Below are 17137 nucleotides of genomic sequence, written 5' to 3' on the forward strand. Positions count from 1 at the left end.
GGTCGTCCTCTCTGCAGCAGAGCATGGCTGGGGTCATTCACAATCTGCATTGTTCATACATCAGATCCCACAAGAACTATCATGACCATATATGCACACAGCCACCAAATCTTCAGGAGCTGTATCCTCTGATCCATACTGAGCAAAGTAGCCACTACATCTAGGCATCAGTATACCTCACTCCCTTCCTGTCCAGTAGTTCCAGTTCTCTGAATCACCCAGTCAGGTCAGTCACTCCCTTCACTAATTCCTATTACTGTAGCCCTCCCCAGAAGTGCATATGATGACAGCTGTGCCCTGCTCTTAACTGTTGTGTTCATGGGTAGGTTATGTCTGATGTACAGTGTGACCATCCAGTGCACAGTACAACATAGTACATAGCAAGTGTAGCTATAAACAAATCAGTTTTAATATATGTTGTGTCTAATCTTGCTAATTTCTATGGACCAGAGGACATCTCTTTGCACCTCCCTCTACACCACATGGTCTTTCCATGCAAATGGTTCCTCTGACAGCTCCTCAACCAGCATCTCCTCATTCACTGGTTCTTGTCTACCTTGTTCCCTGATGGCAATCCACTAACAGTTTTCATACCACCTTATTACTCCAATAAGATGTCCCTATGGGAAGTCACCTGTACAAATTAGTGGTATAGGTCTGAAATGTTTCAGATGTGGGAACCATGATTGCACATCACCTAGCAGTTAATGGAATGGAAAGGTTGATATACCTTTTTCCATGTGGACCAAGCCAAGCCTTGATGACAATGTGGGTGCAGTCAGTAGCCCCTAGAACCTCAGTGAAATGCAGCTGCAGGGTGATGTTTCTCTCCTCTGTGGTCAGTGGCAACTGCATATGCTGCTCCATATATTGCACCATAACATCAAGGAACTGGTGTGGTATTCATGAGGCAGATGCCTTTGATATGCCCAGTCTGTCCTGTGATGGCTTTGCAAGGTCCTCATAATACTATGTGATGACACTACCTGTGTCTTTGAATCGATCCCACCATGCATATCACTGCTCACCACACAATTTCACATAATGTAGTTTTCATTTCTGATTCCCAGCCACTGTGACTGTGTACTAATGGAGAGTGCTCAAAGAAAACAAATGTACTTTAATATTCATGGGTAAAACGCTGTACCTATTATTTTTATTCTGGTCTGTTTCCTTACTCATTTTTTCTAACAAAGGTTTATAATGCATGTTCTTTAAAGAAAATAAACAACTAAAATAAGCAATAGCAAATACATTTAAACAGAATTTATATCTGTCTATGTATTTATGCTTTTTGCTACATACAAGAGTTTGAAATGCATTCAGAATGCAGTTAGAAGTTTCTCTCAGCTATGAGTTGATTAGGTATAGTTTTGTGTTACACATACAGCTGTACGTAATTAAAAGTGGAGTAAGCACATGTTTGAGATATTCTGTAGCAGCATGCAAAGCTGCCTTGGAGCTCTGATAGTAAATTACAAAAATTGTCTTTTTTTTTCTTTGTGGAAAAATTATGGGTTGGATTTTATACAGTTGAAAGCCATGTTTACTGCATAATGGTAACTGATTCATTTGTAACATGCGATCAGTTCAACTTCATTATGTTGGCATGAGTGACAAAGCATGGTGTTAACTGGCAGTACAGCATCTTTTACTGCTATCATTTGAATGTACTATCCCTGAATTTCTGGATTTCAACAGCAACAAAATGAGTGATCAACCTCGAATCCATATAGGTGGTCTAGACTTTCTTGTGGTGCAGAACTGGAACTTGCAAAATTACATTAGAGGGTGCATTAGGCATAGAACCCTTCAGAAACATCTGCCATTTCTCTGTCAGTGTAATGCAGTAGGGAACAGTCACAAGTTCTTTTTTTTAGACTCCTTTATATTTTCTGTAATTTACTGAAAAATAATAGAGCAGTCTGAAATTGTTGTCATCTGCACAGAGCTAATAAATGGAAAGCCTCTTCACAATTAATTCTGCATTCCACAACTTGATTTCTATTGCCAACCTGAATAACTGTGATGTCACAGTGTTGCTACTATTAAGATGGGAACAGTAATAAAGTGTGGTTCGGGTCTACACAAATTTCAAGGAAGAGATGTTCCTTTGCAAACATAAAACTTCAGTATGTAAAAATATGGAGAAAACAAAGTTAATAAATGCAAAAATATTTTTTTGTAAATCTTGCAGTTTTCAGTTCAGCTCCAGATTGTACAATATGATTGCCCCAACCAAAACATTTACTGTAAGCTCTTTAGTTTAATTATTAAATGCCTGCTGAAAATTTTACAGCTGTTAAACTTTTTGCTTTTCTGCCAGATTTTAATCATTGTGGTCTCTATCTTCTGCTTTGAGGTTACTAAGTAAATTGTTATAGTGTCATTTAAACATTGCATGTGTTTTTTTCTTCCTGATACAGTGAGTGTGTGCGCCAACCTGAGACCTTGCTTAAATGGAGGACAGTGCATTGATGACTGTGTCACGGGGAACCCCTCCTATACTTGCTCTTGTCTTGCTGGCTACACTGGGAGGAGGTGTCACATAGGTAGGTAGAACTATTTCCTTCAGCTGGATTTTGGAAGATTTTTTTTTTTAGTTTACTCCTTCTTGCCTTTTTAACACATATTGTGATTTACTTAATTCTGTGATTTATTAACAGTTTTGTCAAAATCCAAAAAAAGAAACAGTGTACATGAGAAATGCTAAACAAGTCAGACAAGAGATAGGAAACTTTAAATGGAATTTTGTGACTTAGTCATATAACTGCTAATAATCTATAAAAAACATTCGAACAATTAAATTCTTTACCCCAGAAATAATATGCACACGCACACACACACACACACATATATATATATATATATACATATACATACATATATATATATATATATATATATATACATACATATATATATATATATATATATATATATATGGGTCTACTTGATAATGTCGACATTTCAAAATGTCAAAATTTATATCGCTGAGACCATATGATCGACATTTGAAATGTCGACCATACAAGTAGAACATAAAAAACAAAAAAAAACTTACCTCAATGCTGCTAGCAGGGAGGCTTTGCCCCCCTGCCCCCACACCACCCAAAACTTAAATATACCAACTCTGAGATCCCATTACAGTGCGGAAGTGGAAATCTTTCCATTCCGCTCTATAGGGAGATGTCGGTTCCCCATGGTCGACATTTTAAATGTCGATCATATGGTCTCAGACATATTCTGATGAAGTTTCCAGAGTAGAAATGAAAGCACTTAATCAACTTGTTTTGTTTTAAGATTTAATAAACTGTTTCTTTATCATCTGGTCATTGACTGAAAAGTTTTGTGCCTTACTGCTACTACGGATTGTTTTGTGGGACTGCCTTTATTGGGATCCTGTTAAGCTGAGGAAATTTTGTGTTACTAGTCTCCTTTCTTCTCCGTTTATCCATTTGTTTGGTGCTACTCGGACATATGAATGTCGGCATTGTGAAATGTCGACCATTCGAAGGGGACCCATATATATATTATATATATATATATATATATATATATATATATATATATATATGGTTTCACTTCATATCATCGAAATTCAAATCATCGAGACCAAATCACTGAAAACTCATTTCGTCGAAAACTCATATCATCGAATCTCAAATCATTGAAAACTATAAAGCAACTAGAAATAACACCCCAGACACTGTTTACAATGTTTATGCAGGGGTGCAGCACCCACCACACCCCCCGTAATTAAATATAGCAACTCCAAGGTCGCACTACAGTTGGGGTTAGGAAATTACCTTTTTCTCCCACTGTAGTGTGACCTTGGAGTTGGTATATTTAATTACTAGGGGTGTGGTGGTGCAGGGGGGCTTGCCCCCCTGCATAAATGTAGTAAAAACTTTGTGGAATGTTATTTCTAGTTGCTTTATAGTTTTCAATTATTTGAGATTCGATGATATGAGTTTTCGACGAAATAAGTTTTCTACAATTTGGTCTCGATGATTTGAATTTCGTTGAAATGAAATTTCGATGATATGAAGTGGAACTATATATATATATATATATATATATATATATATATATATATATATACATCTGTTTATACTTCAGTATCTTTAGTAATCTAATCGATATGAACATGATGCTAGAATTCTTTGTCATGGAGATTATATAGTTCAAAATCTTATGTCTCACATTTCATAGACTTCATGGATGGACCCAAACTTGTGGAATACTTCTTTCATTTGAAAATGTGAATTGTTTAGTATTTAACTCCTTATGATATAAAAACCCCACAAGTCCCAGAATGATGATGAGGTAGTATTTTCCCAAAGCAATACTTCTTTTGAAATTTTAGATATGAATGAAGTGAATGAGAATTGTGCATTAATGGTGCTATATGTCCCATAACCTCTTTATGTTTACTGTATTTGATTCTAGTACGTTTACAGAAAACAGCAATTAGAGAACATGTGCTCCCCGCTGTCCTCTATCTGCATTGTTCATCTACAAGGTACTCAATGAGTTCTGGCATATATTTGCATATTTGTGAGCTGCTAAAGCTCCTCTGTAAAGGAATTTCCATAAGAAAGTTGTTTACTATGTGTATGATATAGTTTGGGGGTAGCTTAAGATACTCTAACACAAACGGGAGTGATGTGGCCAGTAATTTTAACAGAAAGTGTTAGTGTGGTTCCTAAAGAATTTTTAAATAATGAAAGGTATGTATTAGATCTTAAAAGTCAGGGAATCATGTTATATTTCTGAAAAAAAGGATTAGCCGATCTGGTATGGTGATTATCAGTTGTGCTGGAATGGACGTGTTCGTGGATGCAAGATAGTGATGAAGTTATAAAGTGATAATGTCTGCTTCTAGAAACAAAGATTTGCTTAGAGCAAGGGGATGATATTCTTCCTAGTCATTTGAGTCAGTAGGATGAATGTAAAAATCTTGTTTTTGTCAGTTTAATTTCTCCAAGTCTTTTGAGTTCCTAATATCATGACAGGAATGGCCCCATTCCTAAGTCAAAGTATGATTCAAGTTCATGAAATTAGTATTGTTTCAGTCTTTGATGTTAGACAGAAGTGCTCTTTGTAGCACCTGCAGTGTGCCCAGAAATGACTCCTTCTACAATTCATAGAGAGTTACATGTACCGGTACCGTATTTATTTATTTATTTATTTGACATTTGTTGACTGAGATTTTCAGTGGAGGAAGGGGAGAAAAGCTCCACAGTCACAAATAACACAAGTAACATGTTCACAGTACAAGTTTAGTAGGTACAAAGAAAAATATTCTCAATACAAGTTAAGCAAGTAAAAAAGTTCAACATACATTAACATACAAAAAAAACTATACAAGTTTATAAGGCAATATCAATTATTGTGCTAGTAAGGTTAGAGCAAATGAGCCTTGCTAGACTAAGATACAGTAATCATGAATAGAAGTATGCACAGTTAAAGGATTCACAGGTGTCTCATACTGGCAGTATGTGGTTTAGGTAAAAGAAGGCATTTCAGATATGTAGACAGTACAGAGGAAGATGGGTACAACAAGGTGGCAGATAAAGATTCAGGGGTTATGAACAGGATAAAATTTAAATTATGTAGAATAATAGTAAGAAACAGAAAGTTATATTCGGTAGAATAGTTGTAGCAAAGGAGGAAGTAAGAAGAAGAAAAAGGGAGGGAAGTAAAAAAGCTGGAGTGGAAGAGAGGGAACAGATTCAAGTGGGATGATTGAGTGACAAACCCAGGTGGTGTGCAGGTAATTTCTGAGAATTTTCTTGAAATCATTAGAATGAGAAATGTTTCTGAGGGCAGTGGGAAGATTATTCCAAGAGAGGGCTGGAAGGTAGCTGTAAAGGTTTTGTCCAATTGATTTTTTAGATTTGTGGATTTTGATTTTTTAGATTTATGGATCTGTAAAAGACATTGGTCTGAGCTTCTAAGAGAGCGTTTTGGGTTATAGAGGGTGATAAGAGTGGATAAGCTGGGGCAGGAGGTGGGCTTATTTAGAATAGCGTGGATAATTAGAAGTTGAGTAAGTAAGAGTTGGTTAGGAAACTCTAGCCAGTTATGTGTTTGGCGACCAAGACAGTGGTGAGATTTTGGTGGGAGATTGGCTGCAAATTGAGCTACTTTGTTGTCGGTGGTTTTGAGTTTGGACAATAGAATGGCCTGTAACTTAGTTAAGATTTGAGAGCTGTAGAAGAGGTAGGGGAGAAAATGGACTTGGTTAAGTGAGATTCTGGAGCTGGGAATAAGGAACATTTTGTTTCTACATAGTAGGCCAAGTTTTTGGTGTTTTTTTATATGGTGGTGTACATGGAGGTCAAATTTAAGTTGGCCATTGATAATTACTCCGAGAAGCTTTGTGTGGAGTTCAACTAAGATGTAAGTGCTGTTAAAAGAGGTGATAGTGAATGAGTATTTAAGATGGTAGAGAGATTTATGTAGGAATAGGAAAGGTTTTGTCTTTTTAGGGTTTAGTATGAGTTGGTTGTTAGTGAACCAAGATTCAGTGAGGTTAAAGGAGGTTTGTGTCAGAGTGAGTTGATCAGAAGGGTTGCCTGCAACTGTGATTATAGTAGAGTCATCCTCGTACTGTATGAGGGATGACTGTGGACAGGATGTGTGCAGTTAGTTAGTAAAGATGTTAAAGAGAAGCCAGCCTAGTATGTGGAACTCCCATTTTTATGGGGAAAGGAGATAGAGCAGAGAGCCATTTAACAGATAGCTGGAAAACCAGGAGGTAGCAGGTGGAGATAGATTTAATTGGGAAAGTTTGGAGAGGAGGACTGAGTGGGAGAAAGTGTCAAAGGCTTTGGGGAGATCTAAGAAGAGGTAGGACACTATTATTAGTGTCTCTACCTAGGGAGATGGAGTTAGTAAAAGAGATGAGAGCGGTAGAGGTACTATGTTGGAGGCAAAAACCATGCTAGGTAGAAGTGCGTATGTTATTTTTAGTAAGATAAGCCAGGAGTAATTTATGGATGCAGTTCTCAAGGATTTTGGACAGGGGAGAGAGTATGGCTATAGGGTGATAATTAGAGAGCTCTACAGAGATTCCACCTTTGTAGATAGGTGTGATGTAGAATTTCTTCCAGAGAGTAGGGACAGTTGATTCTTTGACTGAGTGGTTTATGAGAATGGAGACTGGATAAGCCATGGAGTTAGCAGCTACCTTTAGGAAGAGAGGTGGCAAGTTATCAGCAGATGGGTGACAAGGTTTAAACTTGAGAAGAAGATTTTTAATATAGGTAGTAGGGATTGGACTTAGTGAGAAAGAGTGATTTTGCAGTTGGGAGGTAGTGGGTGGTGAGGGATTAGTTGGGTTAGAAGTTGGTATAAGTTTGCTGATAGTATCAATAAAGTAAGAACTGAAGACAGAAGCAGTTACATGGGGTTAATTATTGGGGCAGGGGGTAGGAGTAGATGGATAACCGGGGTGGAGAATTTGGTTAACAGTATTCCAGAATTTTTTGGGATTGCTATGTTGTGAAGTTAGGGGGTGTGTGGTAGAAGTCTTTTTTTTTGTCATTTTTAATATGTTTTTTGGCAAGGTTTCTGTGCTCCCTATATTTTTGGAAGTGTGTGAGATTTTGTGTTTCTCCAGAGTTTCCATGCAGAGTTTCTTTTTAGGATGAGAGACTGGGTAGTCATGGTGAGCCAGGGAGAATAACGTGATTTGATTTTGACTATTCTGGAGAGAGCTATGGAGTTAACAGTGTTAAGGAAGATGAGTTAAATTGAAGAATGGCTTTGTCAAGAGGTAGGTGATAGAGAAGGTATCAGTCAATTGTGGAGAGATAGTTGTTGAATGTTTCAGGGTTAAGGTTGGTAGGCTTATGGCATTCCCTGAACTTATGTGGCCTGGTGAGGTGGGGGAATATTGTTAGACATGTATAGAAGAGTGATCACTGATTGAGTCAGGTAGGGATTCAAGGTGGTGATAGAGGTTAGGATGGGAGACAGGAATCTTGTCAAGGGTGGAAAATATGTTATTGAGTCTGTGGAGAAAAGTTGGTGTAGGGATAAGTTGTATGTAGCCATAAAGGTCCATGGTGGTAGTAGAGGAGTTAAAGGTGAGGGCAAGCCAATTGATATTAACATCACCCAGTATGAGAGTTTAATTAGGTATACTGTTAGCAAGCCAGTGAAGGATCTGTTCCAGTAAGGGTATGTTGTCTCCAGGGAGTATGTAGATGGCAGCTATTGTAAGGATTTTATGTTTGTTTAGTTTGCAGTTGGGGATGATGAATTCAGCTGGGAGAAAAGAAGGGGGTGGGTTGCTTAAGGGGGTTAAGGTTAGAAGGTCAGAGTATATAAAGGCTACACCTCCACCATTTTTGTGTATTTTGCCGTGGTGTAAGATGTTATAGCCAGATGGGAGGAATTCATTGTCAGTGTTATGAGGTTTCAAACAAGTTTATGAAAGAGTGATTATATTAGGAGAGTATTGTGCTGTCCAGGAGTAGAATTCTGATGTCTTATTGAGGATACTGTGGATATTGATGGAATACAGAGAGAGATGTTTAAAACCTGTACTTGTTGCTTGCAGGGGTGAGAGCATAACATTGTTGGGAATTGAGGAGCTATTGTGTGGACCTGGGTTAGGGTAAATATCACCTGTGAGCTGAAGAGTGGAATGGAGATATAGCAGATGTGGAACAGTGGAGTAGGACAGTAGGAATCTCAGTTTGTGTTTATGTTGTAAGGGGGATTTTGGACAAAGGTGGCTCTTGGGGAAAGTGTGTTCTTTGCAGGAAAAGAGGGTAGGTGCTATGTGAGTGGAGAAGTGGTTGGTAATGTTGATATTGTTGGAAGAGATAGGTGAATAAGGGAGTAGATTTAGTTGAGTGTGATAGGAGATGAGATAAGATAGCAGAGGTAGAAGAAAGGTAAAAAGGAGACAGAGGAACTTAATGTTAATTAAGAAGTTAGAATGCAAGGTAGATGTGTGTGGAAAGGGAAAAAAGTTGACTGGTATAAGAATATGTGAGGGGGATGGGAGCAGTCGGTACTGGAGGGAGGTATGAGTTAGAGAGTGTAGGATGGTAGGAGGGGCCTAGGGAGGAGGGGTTAGAAGTGGTTGGGTGATTTGGAGGGATATGGTAGTGTGTAGGAGGTGGGGTATTGCTTGGTTAGCTATAAAAGAAATTGATGCAGGGGTGGGAGGGAATGGGGTTTAGGGTAGGGGAGCTGACTGAGTCCTAGTGCAAGGGTGACTGGAGTGGGCTGAGCCTCGAAATGGCTATGTGCAAGAAAAAAAAAATCAGGCTTTTATAGCAGGCCGGAGAGGTGGAAGCCAAAAGTAAGAGGGGAAGAGGGTAGAGGGAGCAAGAAGAAAGTGAGGAGATAGTAATGGGGAAAACTATACAGTTAAATGATTTACAAAATGTAGGTGTTCCTATCTAGATAAGACTGTAAATTATTTTTTATGACACCCATTCCTCTTTACTGTTGGAACTATCTGGGTATCCTTCTTCTACATTGCCCTCATTTCTGCCTACAAAACCTTGTATTTTATAACTTTGTGTCTCTCCGTATGCAGGATACTATAATGACTGACTCAATGCCACTTTTGTCTTCTTTTCATGGACTACTATATCTGGTTTTCTCGCATCTGTTTTTAAACTGTTGGAAATGGGTGCTCCCATGTGATATAAACTTCTTCATTCTCTGTAATGCTTTGCGGCTCCTGTTTCCAATGCTTTTCAGCTACCTCAATATTGTAACATTTGCACAATCACCAGTGCAACAGTCTTGACACATTATTATGCCTCTCAGTATACAGGGCCTCTGCCATTAGTATATCACACACAGCAACAAGATATGTATTTGTCTATTCCTCCTACATGTTCAATGGACTTTGTAAACCAACATGTATGTAGTCCACTATCCTGGGCCACTAATTTCAACCTTTCATCTTTTGGTTTAAATTCACCTCTCCTTAACCATTCCTGCATCAGATCCTGATTGACATGAAGTTGCTCCAGGAGTTTTCTGTACTTGCAACTTTATTTATGTCTTTTCTACTTTTCTTGCCTTCTTATCTGATCCTTCTCCTTATATTCTTTCTTTTGTTTTTTGGCACATTTCATTGCTGCCTAATTTTTGTCTGCTTCTGGTTTGGTTTCCATTCCCTTGACACTGATATGCTTCTGCTAAACTAAGTAGGAAAGTCATCTTAGATTTGTTCTTTTCATGTTTTAAAACTTTCACTATGTTTGGACCTGATGAGTTCAGCAGATATGTATGCAATCCTGTGATTGCAGATCTATATATGTAATCAATTTCAAGGAGGCCCATACCTTCTTCAGAAGGAGGGATATATGCTATACACTGATTTTTAGATATGTGATAAGCATGAAGCATTTTTCTTGTTTTCTTGTCCAACTGATCCAATACCTTTTCAGGACAGTCGATCACCTCAAAACTGTAAGTTAGAACAGAAAGAACAAATTGGTTTATAGCTTGAACTTTGTTTCTAGATGTCAGGGCTGTTTTTAGTATTAATTTTAGTCTTTTAAAATATTCCTTACTGTGTTTTGTTTACATTTGTTCTTATTGTCAATCCTTCATCAATTCCCAAATATTTATAAACTCTGTCCTGCTCAAGTTCATTTATATAACATTCTTGTCCCAAATAGATATCATCTTGGTGCTGAAGATTTCCTGTTTTAAATATTGCTTTTGCACATTTATCCACACCAAATGACATCCTGATATAATCTGAGAATGTTTTGACCACTTCCAGTTGTGCTTTCAGCTCCTCATCTGATGAACTATACAATTTTAAATCATCCGCAAAAAGATGAGAAGTCTTTACATTTTGCTGTTGTCCAGGAGCTGAATTATAACCATAACCTAATCTGTTAAGTAGACAGTTTAATGGGTTAGGGGCAAGACAAATAAAGCTGTGGTGACAAAGAGTCAACCTGGAATGTCCCCTTTGAATTTATATCCCTGGAATAACAATTTGTCCTTTATCATGTCTTAGCTGCAAAGTGGTTTGCCACTGTTTCATAGTCACTGTAATGTAATCAGTCAGTGTAGGGTGTACCTTATACATCTGTAAGCACTCCTTTATCTATGGATGTGGGATGCTGTCAAATGCTTTTTTGTAATCTATCCATGCCATGCTTGATTCTTCCCCTTTTCATACTTCTCCATTATGTCTTTATTTAACAACAAATCATCCTTTGTTCAATATGACTTTCCTTTGTTACCTTTTTGTTATATTGCCATGATTGATTTTTCTTCTAAATGACAATAAACTGTGTCACCATCAGTTCCAGTACATAGTTTATACATTGTCGGAAAGACAGTTATTGGTCTATAGTTTTTAGGATAGTTTGCAGGTTCACCCTTAATGAGAAGTGTGATGCCCATGCACTAGCCCAGCAATCAAGGAGCCTCAATCCTCACCACTAGCACCAGTGAGGGTCGTCCATATAGGAAAAGGATAACAAATGCACCCACACAGTAAAGTACAATTTCCCTTAAGAGCACACAGAGATCACAGCCAGTCTGGGTCTGGTTTCTCCCTTTCTTTCCAGATCCCCAATAAGACTCCCCACTGGCACAGTTATAGGATCCAGATCTCAGCCTAGTGGGCAAGCTAAAACCTCCAACACCCTCTATGTCCAACCAGTGCTTTGTGTCCCTGCCCAAGTAGCTGACACACACACACTTTGAGATAAGAATTTATACAACCATACAGACACTTCTGGGGAAGGCTGGCACAGGTTCTCCAGCTGTGCCCCTTTTACCCAGACTATACGATAGAAATCACTGCCACCACCCAGCTAATATTTATCAGCTACTCAAAGGCCCTTATAAAAGGGTGTCCAGTTATTACTCTGCAATATTATTATCCAAATGGTAAGTGTGACTGAACAGCAAAGCTTATTTGGAGTGACTTGGTACAGTATCACTATATATATGCAATGTACTCTAGAGCTTAAATTATCTCTATACAAAACAGCCACGTTTGAAAGGTTTAAAAATATTTAATAATAAATAATAAAAACACAAGACAATATTTCTTACTACACAGTGCTAGTCAAGCATTCAGAGATCACAGAGAAATGTTTAAAACAATACCATAGAAGAGTTCTGACATCGCAGAAAAACACTTAGTCTAACCTTCCTAATTCCTAGCTATTTCTAAGAGAAAGACTAAAGGCTAAGATCATATTTACATATAGATGCAAGCAGTGCTGGTGATGTTGGATGTTCTCAAGACAAATGCTCGAATGCTATCATTGTTTCTGTCCTTACATTGATAACACAGTACCACTGATTCATTTCAGATTACATCATTTCTTTCTGGCTCCCAGGCTAACAGATTCTCAAAGGTTAATAGCCCCTGATCTTGCAGCTGGTCAGGAAGCCAGAACAATAAAAGAATTTATACATGCAAATTCTAGCAATTAACTCTGGTCTCAAGAAAATAGCCAGAATTCCTTCATCCAGACATATCGTCTCCAAGCCTTGATATCAAAAAATTGACTTATTAGCTTTGTTACAGCAGAGTGCACTGTTGTTACATTTTTACAGTTCCACACTTAACACCATTTTTCCCATTTAAGACAACAAGACTGTGGCTTATATTAATATTTACAAATGACAGAATTATCTACAAAATTCTATCTGGCTAGGCTGGCAGCCTTCACCTATCTTCACAAGAAGTATTGTTTTTCCTGTTGTTAACCAGGCTGATGTGTGTTTGGGGCACACATATGAGTAGTTCTTACTCAAGGCTAAATCTTTGTGTAATGATGTTAATACTTTTAGGCAGAAGTTAGGCACTGCAGCTAGGCCTGGGGCTTTCCATTTAGGAGCTTTTCTTGATTTTGTTTAAATTTTTCTGGATGTTACTTCATCCCATTTCATATCCAGGATATTTGAACTTCTTACTGTTTCTTTTACTTCTTGCTATTCAGTATCTATATTATGTTCCACGTGGTCTTCATAGATATTTCTCCAAAATGTGTCTATTTCTTCTTTTATTGTGATGTTTTTATTCCTTTTACTTTGTTTCCCAGTTCTGTATAAAACTTTTTTGGATCATCAATGAATTGCTTAATTTGTACTTTTCCTATATATTTATCTGCATATCTTCTTAAGTTTTTCTGCATGTGCTGATATATTTAGTTTATTATTTACCATAGTACATGATAGATCCTGGTTCTAATACTGCACATTGCTTTTATCATGTCTATCTTTCTAAGCACTTTTGTTGATTTGTTCCCACTTCTGTACTGTTCTAACAGTGAAACCTTTTGTTTTATCTGCTTTATAGATTTCTCTGTTCAATACCTCCATGATGGCATTTGATTTCTTCCCTTCCTTTCCCATAGAGCCCTGTATTTCTGTGATAAAACTTTGTCTGTTTTTTATTTTGCTGCACAGTAATATATCCTATTTACTTCTGTTATATCATGTGAATTTATTTTAAAAGTCTTGATTACTGTATTCATTCATTTTATCATACCTCTAACATTTGAGGTCTTATTGGCTTTCTGTAATCTATTTGTTTCATCAGTCTTAATATGTCTATCCATCTCTATACTTCTGCACTGAAGGCACATTCTTTATTCTCCTTTTCCTGCAAGCATTCTACAGAAAGTTCCACAACATTTTTCTGTGATATATTCTCTTCAGCTGCATCCTCTGTCATCTATTGCTCTTTCAAATAGGAATCTACTGGCCTATCACTGCACAATATTGACAGCATCAGAGTTGCCACTGTTTCCTGTTCCTTCCCTTGCTGTACAACTCCAACTGAACTTTTGTACTGGTTTCCTATTGAAGACTCCAGAGTATCTTTTTGTGGCAAGTGATCAGATGCTTCCCATTTCACCTGTTTTTCCTTACTTTAGGGACTCACTGTTCCATCATGTTGTGACATTACCAGAGATGGATTTTCTACACTAAATCCTTCACTTCACAGGTAATCCATAACTTCAGTTTCTATTTAACCTCTCTATTACTAATCTTCTTTTCTGCTTTCCCCCTTTGTTTTCTTATTTTTTGTATTGTAAAAATTTCCATATCCAGATGCCTTTGCCTATATTTATCTTCAAATATCTTTGGTAATGCTTTTTTGTATTGATTCATTTTAATTTCTCAGATTACCCTCTTATTGCAATTATCCAAATAGAGTTCAGAGGACTACTTCATAGATTTCCTCACAAGAAACAATATGCCCTTCTCCAGCATCCAGTTTAAACCAAAGCACACATTGCTTCTAAACCTAGTATCCGTAAACATGACATGGTTACCTAATGATGGGCAATACTGAGCTCAATTCCAAAAGACTTGTTCTCAGTGTAAGTAACTTAGTGTGGTATAAGCCTGCTTTACAGAGAGATCTTACACCAGAGTGGGTCTCTTACAATGAGAGCAAGTCTTTTTAGGATAATTGCACTGGTGTAACAAGAGTTTGTGCTGCCCTGGGCTGCCTGCTGCCCCTCCTCCTCACAAAATCATGGTCAAATCCCCCCCCCCCCCACAGGCATTCCAGTGTCCCATTACTTGGCTATTTCTCCCCATTTACTTCTACAGTGGTTATTTGGATTTTATTTAAAACTTTTATTTTAAAATTTATAGTACAAACACTGATAGGCATCTGTTGAATAAAGCAATACAGTTTGACAATGAAAACATACTTAGCATTAAAACTTCTCTGCCCTTGAAACTCACATTCATTGAAACAGCATTGAAACCCCCATTCAAAGAAAATGCATCTGGCCAGTGGAGGAAAACGTTTACCCTTTCCAAATCATACATATTTAGGAACTTGCAAACACTTTCCTGATTATTTTAAATTAATATTCCTTGTATAACACATCACACTTGTTAGAGCGTGTTTTAACTTTATTATTTTGAACATTTTTCCATTAAGCAATGAAACAAAATGTATGAACCAATAATGACAAAACTGTGCAGTTCAGAACATTTCCATCATAAAAGTCTACTCAAACTTCTGTCATTACAATCCACAATAGCAGTAAATATGCACAATCTCTGCAGAAGTAAAAGTCATCTAAATAATTCAACATTAAAGAGATCTGTAACTAATGAAGATGTTGCTGCTAGCAAACAACTGTAGGTTTCATTGTTTCATCTACAAATAAAGTGCCTGTTGCCCTTTAAGAATAAACTGCCTATGTTACATTAAAAAAATATAAGCTAGTAATATTGCAATAGGGAGTAGATGGCAAACTGATAACAGGTTCATAGTAACTAGGTATCTCCTCCAAAGGATGACATTCACAGTACTGCAGCATCCACTCCCTTTAAAGTACAGCACAGTACTGTATCAGTAATCCATCTACATACCATGGGAGTAGAACCCACAGCCTTCTACATCAAAAACAAGTATTGTATCTGTTGTGCTACTAACAATGCAAACACATACAGCATATGCAGCACTAAACTTCTCTTCCCCTGAAACTCTCAGCTCCTTGTAAAATCCACTTGACACTCAACTAAGTCTCTCAACTTTCCAGCACAAGAAATCTAGAAAAAGCTAAAATTTATTTGGGGAGAGGGCAAATGCCCAAAACCAGGGACACATTTTAAACATTGCTTGTATAATCTTAGAAAGTTGCTAGAATAAAGTGTTTTGTGTTACCATGCATTCCGTGAAAGATAGGAAGACTGAAACTTAAATGGCTGTCATACTTTAGTGAAGACATTTCTCACTGATTTGCCAGAAAACCACAAATTTTAAGAGGAACAGACCAAAAGTATTAGCCAAACATTCCAGACATTCTGTGAAAATCTGGACAGTTGAGAGCTTGAATCACAAGTGTGGGTAATCTGGACAGTTGAGAGCTTGAATCACAAGTGGTGGTATAGGTAGACAATTCAGGCTCTTATTTCTTGTACCTAAGGTACAGGGCAGGGTTTAAGCCTGAGTAACACTAACCACCAGGTATACCTAACTGGGGCATTTCACACACACACACACACACACACACACACACACACACACACACACACACACACACACACACACACACACACACACACACACACCAATTAGAAACATGCTAGGGCTGCTAGCCTTTGAGTGAACTTTGATATTTCTCCAAGCTGATACAGGGCTTATGTCTTTTCAATTCAACATTAGCCTGATAGAGGATTGGAAACAGGACAGTAGGTCGCTAAGCTCAATTTCTCCCCTCAGACGGTATCCTGCTTGAGGCCTGAGAAATTAATTTAAAGAGGGACTGGAGAAGTGGCCAAAGCTAGATATTATATTTAAAATACAATTACTTTTTCATTGCAGAAAAATGATGCTCAAATGTCATGTAAAGGTGTGTCCGTGTTTGTACAGAGTATCCTCTCTTATATAATGTGCTGAAAATCTGTGAATCTGACCTGTTCCATAGGTTCATAGATTCATAGGTGTGTACTAGGCTAATGGCCCTGCCTGGGGCCTTTACAAGCCTAGCCCATAGGATTACCCTGGCATTGTGCACCTGACATTAGTTCCCAGTGCCTCTGTCGAGTAGAGCCACTGGAGTGATCCCCACGGTGAATTTTTTATTTTCCATCCACTCATCAAGACTTGAAGAGGGCCAGTGAGGTACTCTGTTTGACATGTACGGAAAGTCTGTTCCATAGCATGGGCAGTCTCTGGGTTATGAACCTGTCCCTCCAGCAATTTCTGTTGATTGTGGTAATGAGGTAGAGGTCTCTGGAGCATGTGGTGTGGAGGGATTGGGATTTCTTTAAATGTAGTATTTCTAACAGAGCTGGGTCAGACATGGCTTTGTAAGTCAAGCAGAGATCGCCTCTAAGTAGGCGATATGAGACAGAGAATAGTTGGAGTTTTTTGAGTCTGTCTGTATAGGACAAGTGTTTAAGGCATAGGATCCTCTTTGTGAGGTACTTTTGTGGCCTCTCCAGTTGTTGCAGGTGTCTAGTGAGGTACACGCCAAATGGGGTAGTGTACTCGATGACTGGCCTAATGAGGGAAGAGTAGAGGGAGACAATGACCTCTTTCTTCCTGGATGCAAACCCTTAGTAATGAGATGTGCCACATAGAAGGACTTCCTGACCACAGTGGCAATGTGGTGGTCAAAAGAGAGTTGCTGTCAAC

The 17137-nt window shown here is 38.0% G+C and overlaps 1 protein-coding gene across 1 annotated transcript in view; it reads left to right on the plus strand.

Annotated features, from left to right (window-relative positions):
* Window positions 1-17137, plus strand: part of SNED1 (sushi, nidogen and EGF like domains 1) — a 1598911-nt gene that overhangs the window by 572628 nt on the left and 1009146 nt on the right. Inside the window, exon 5 of the mRNA XM_044070335.1 lies at window positions 2427-2552. Coding sequence (XP_043926270.1) covers window positions 2427-2552 — 126 coding nt within the window. The remainder of the gene's footprint in view (window positions 1-2426; window positions 2553-17137) is intronic.

Source organism: Protopterus annectens, chromosome 4.part1, assembly GCF_019279795.1.
Source record: "Protopterus annectens isolate FY-2018-M chromosome 4.part1, PAN1.0, whole genome shotgun sequence".
NCBI lineage: Eukaryota > Metazoa > Chordata > Ceratodontiformes > Protopteridae > Protopterus > Protopterus annectens.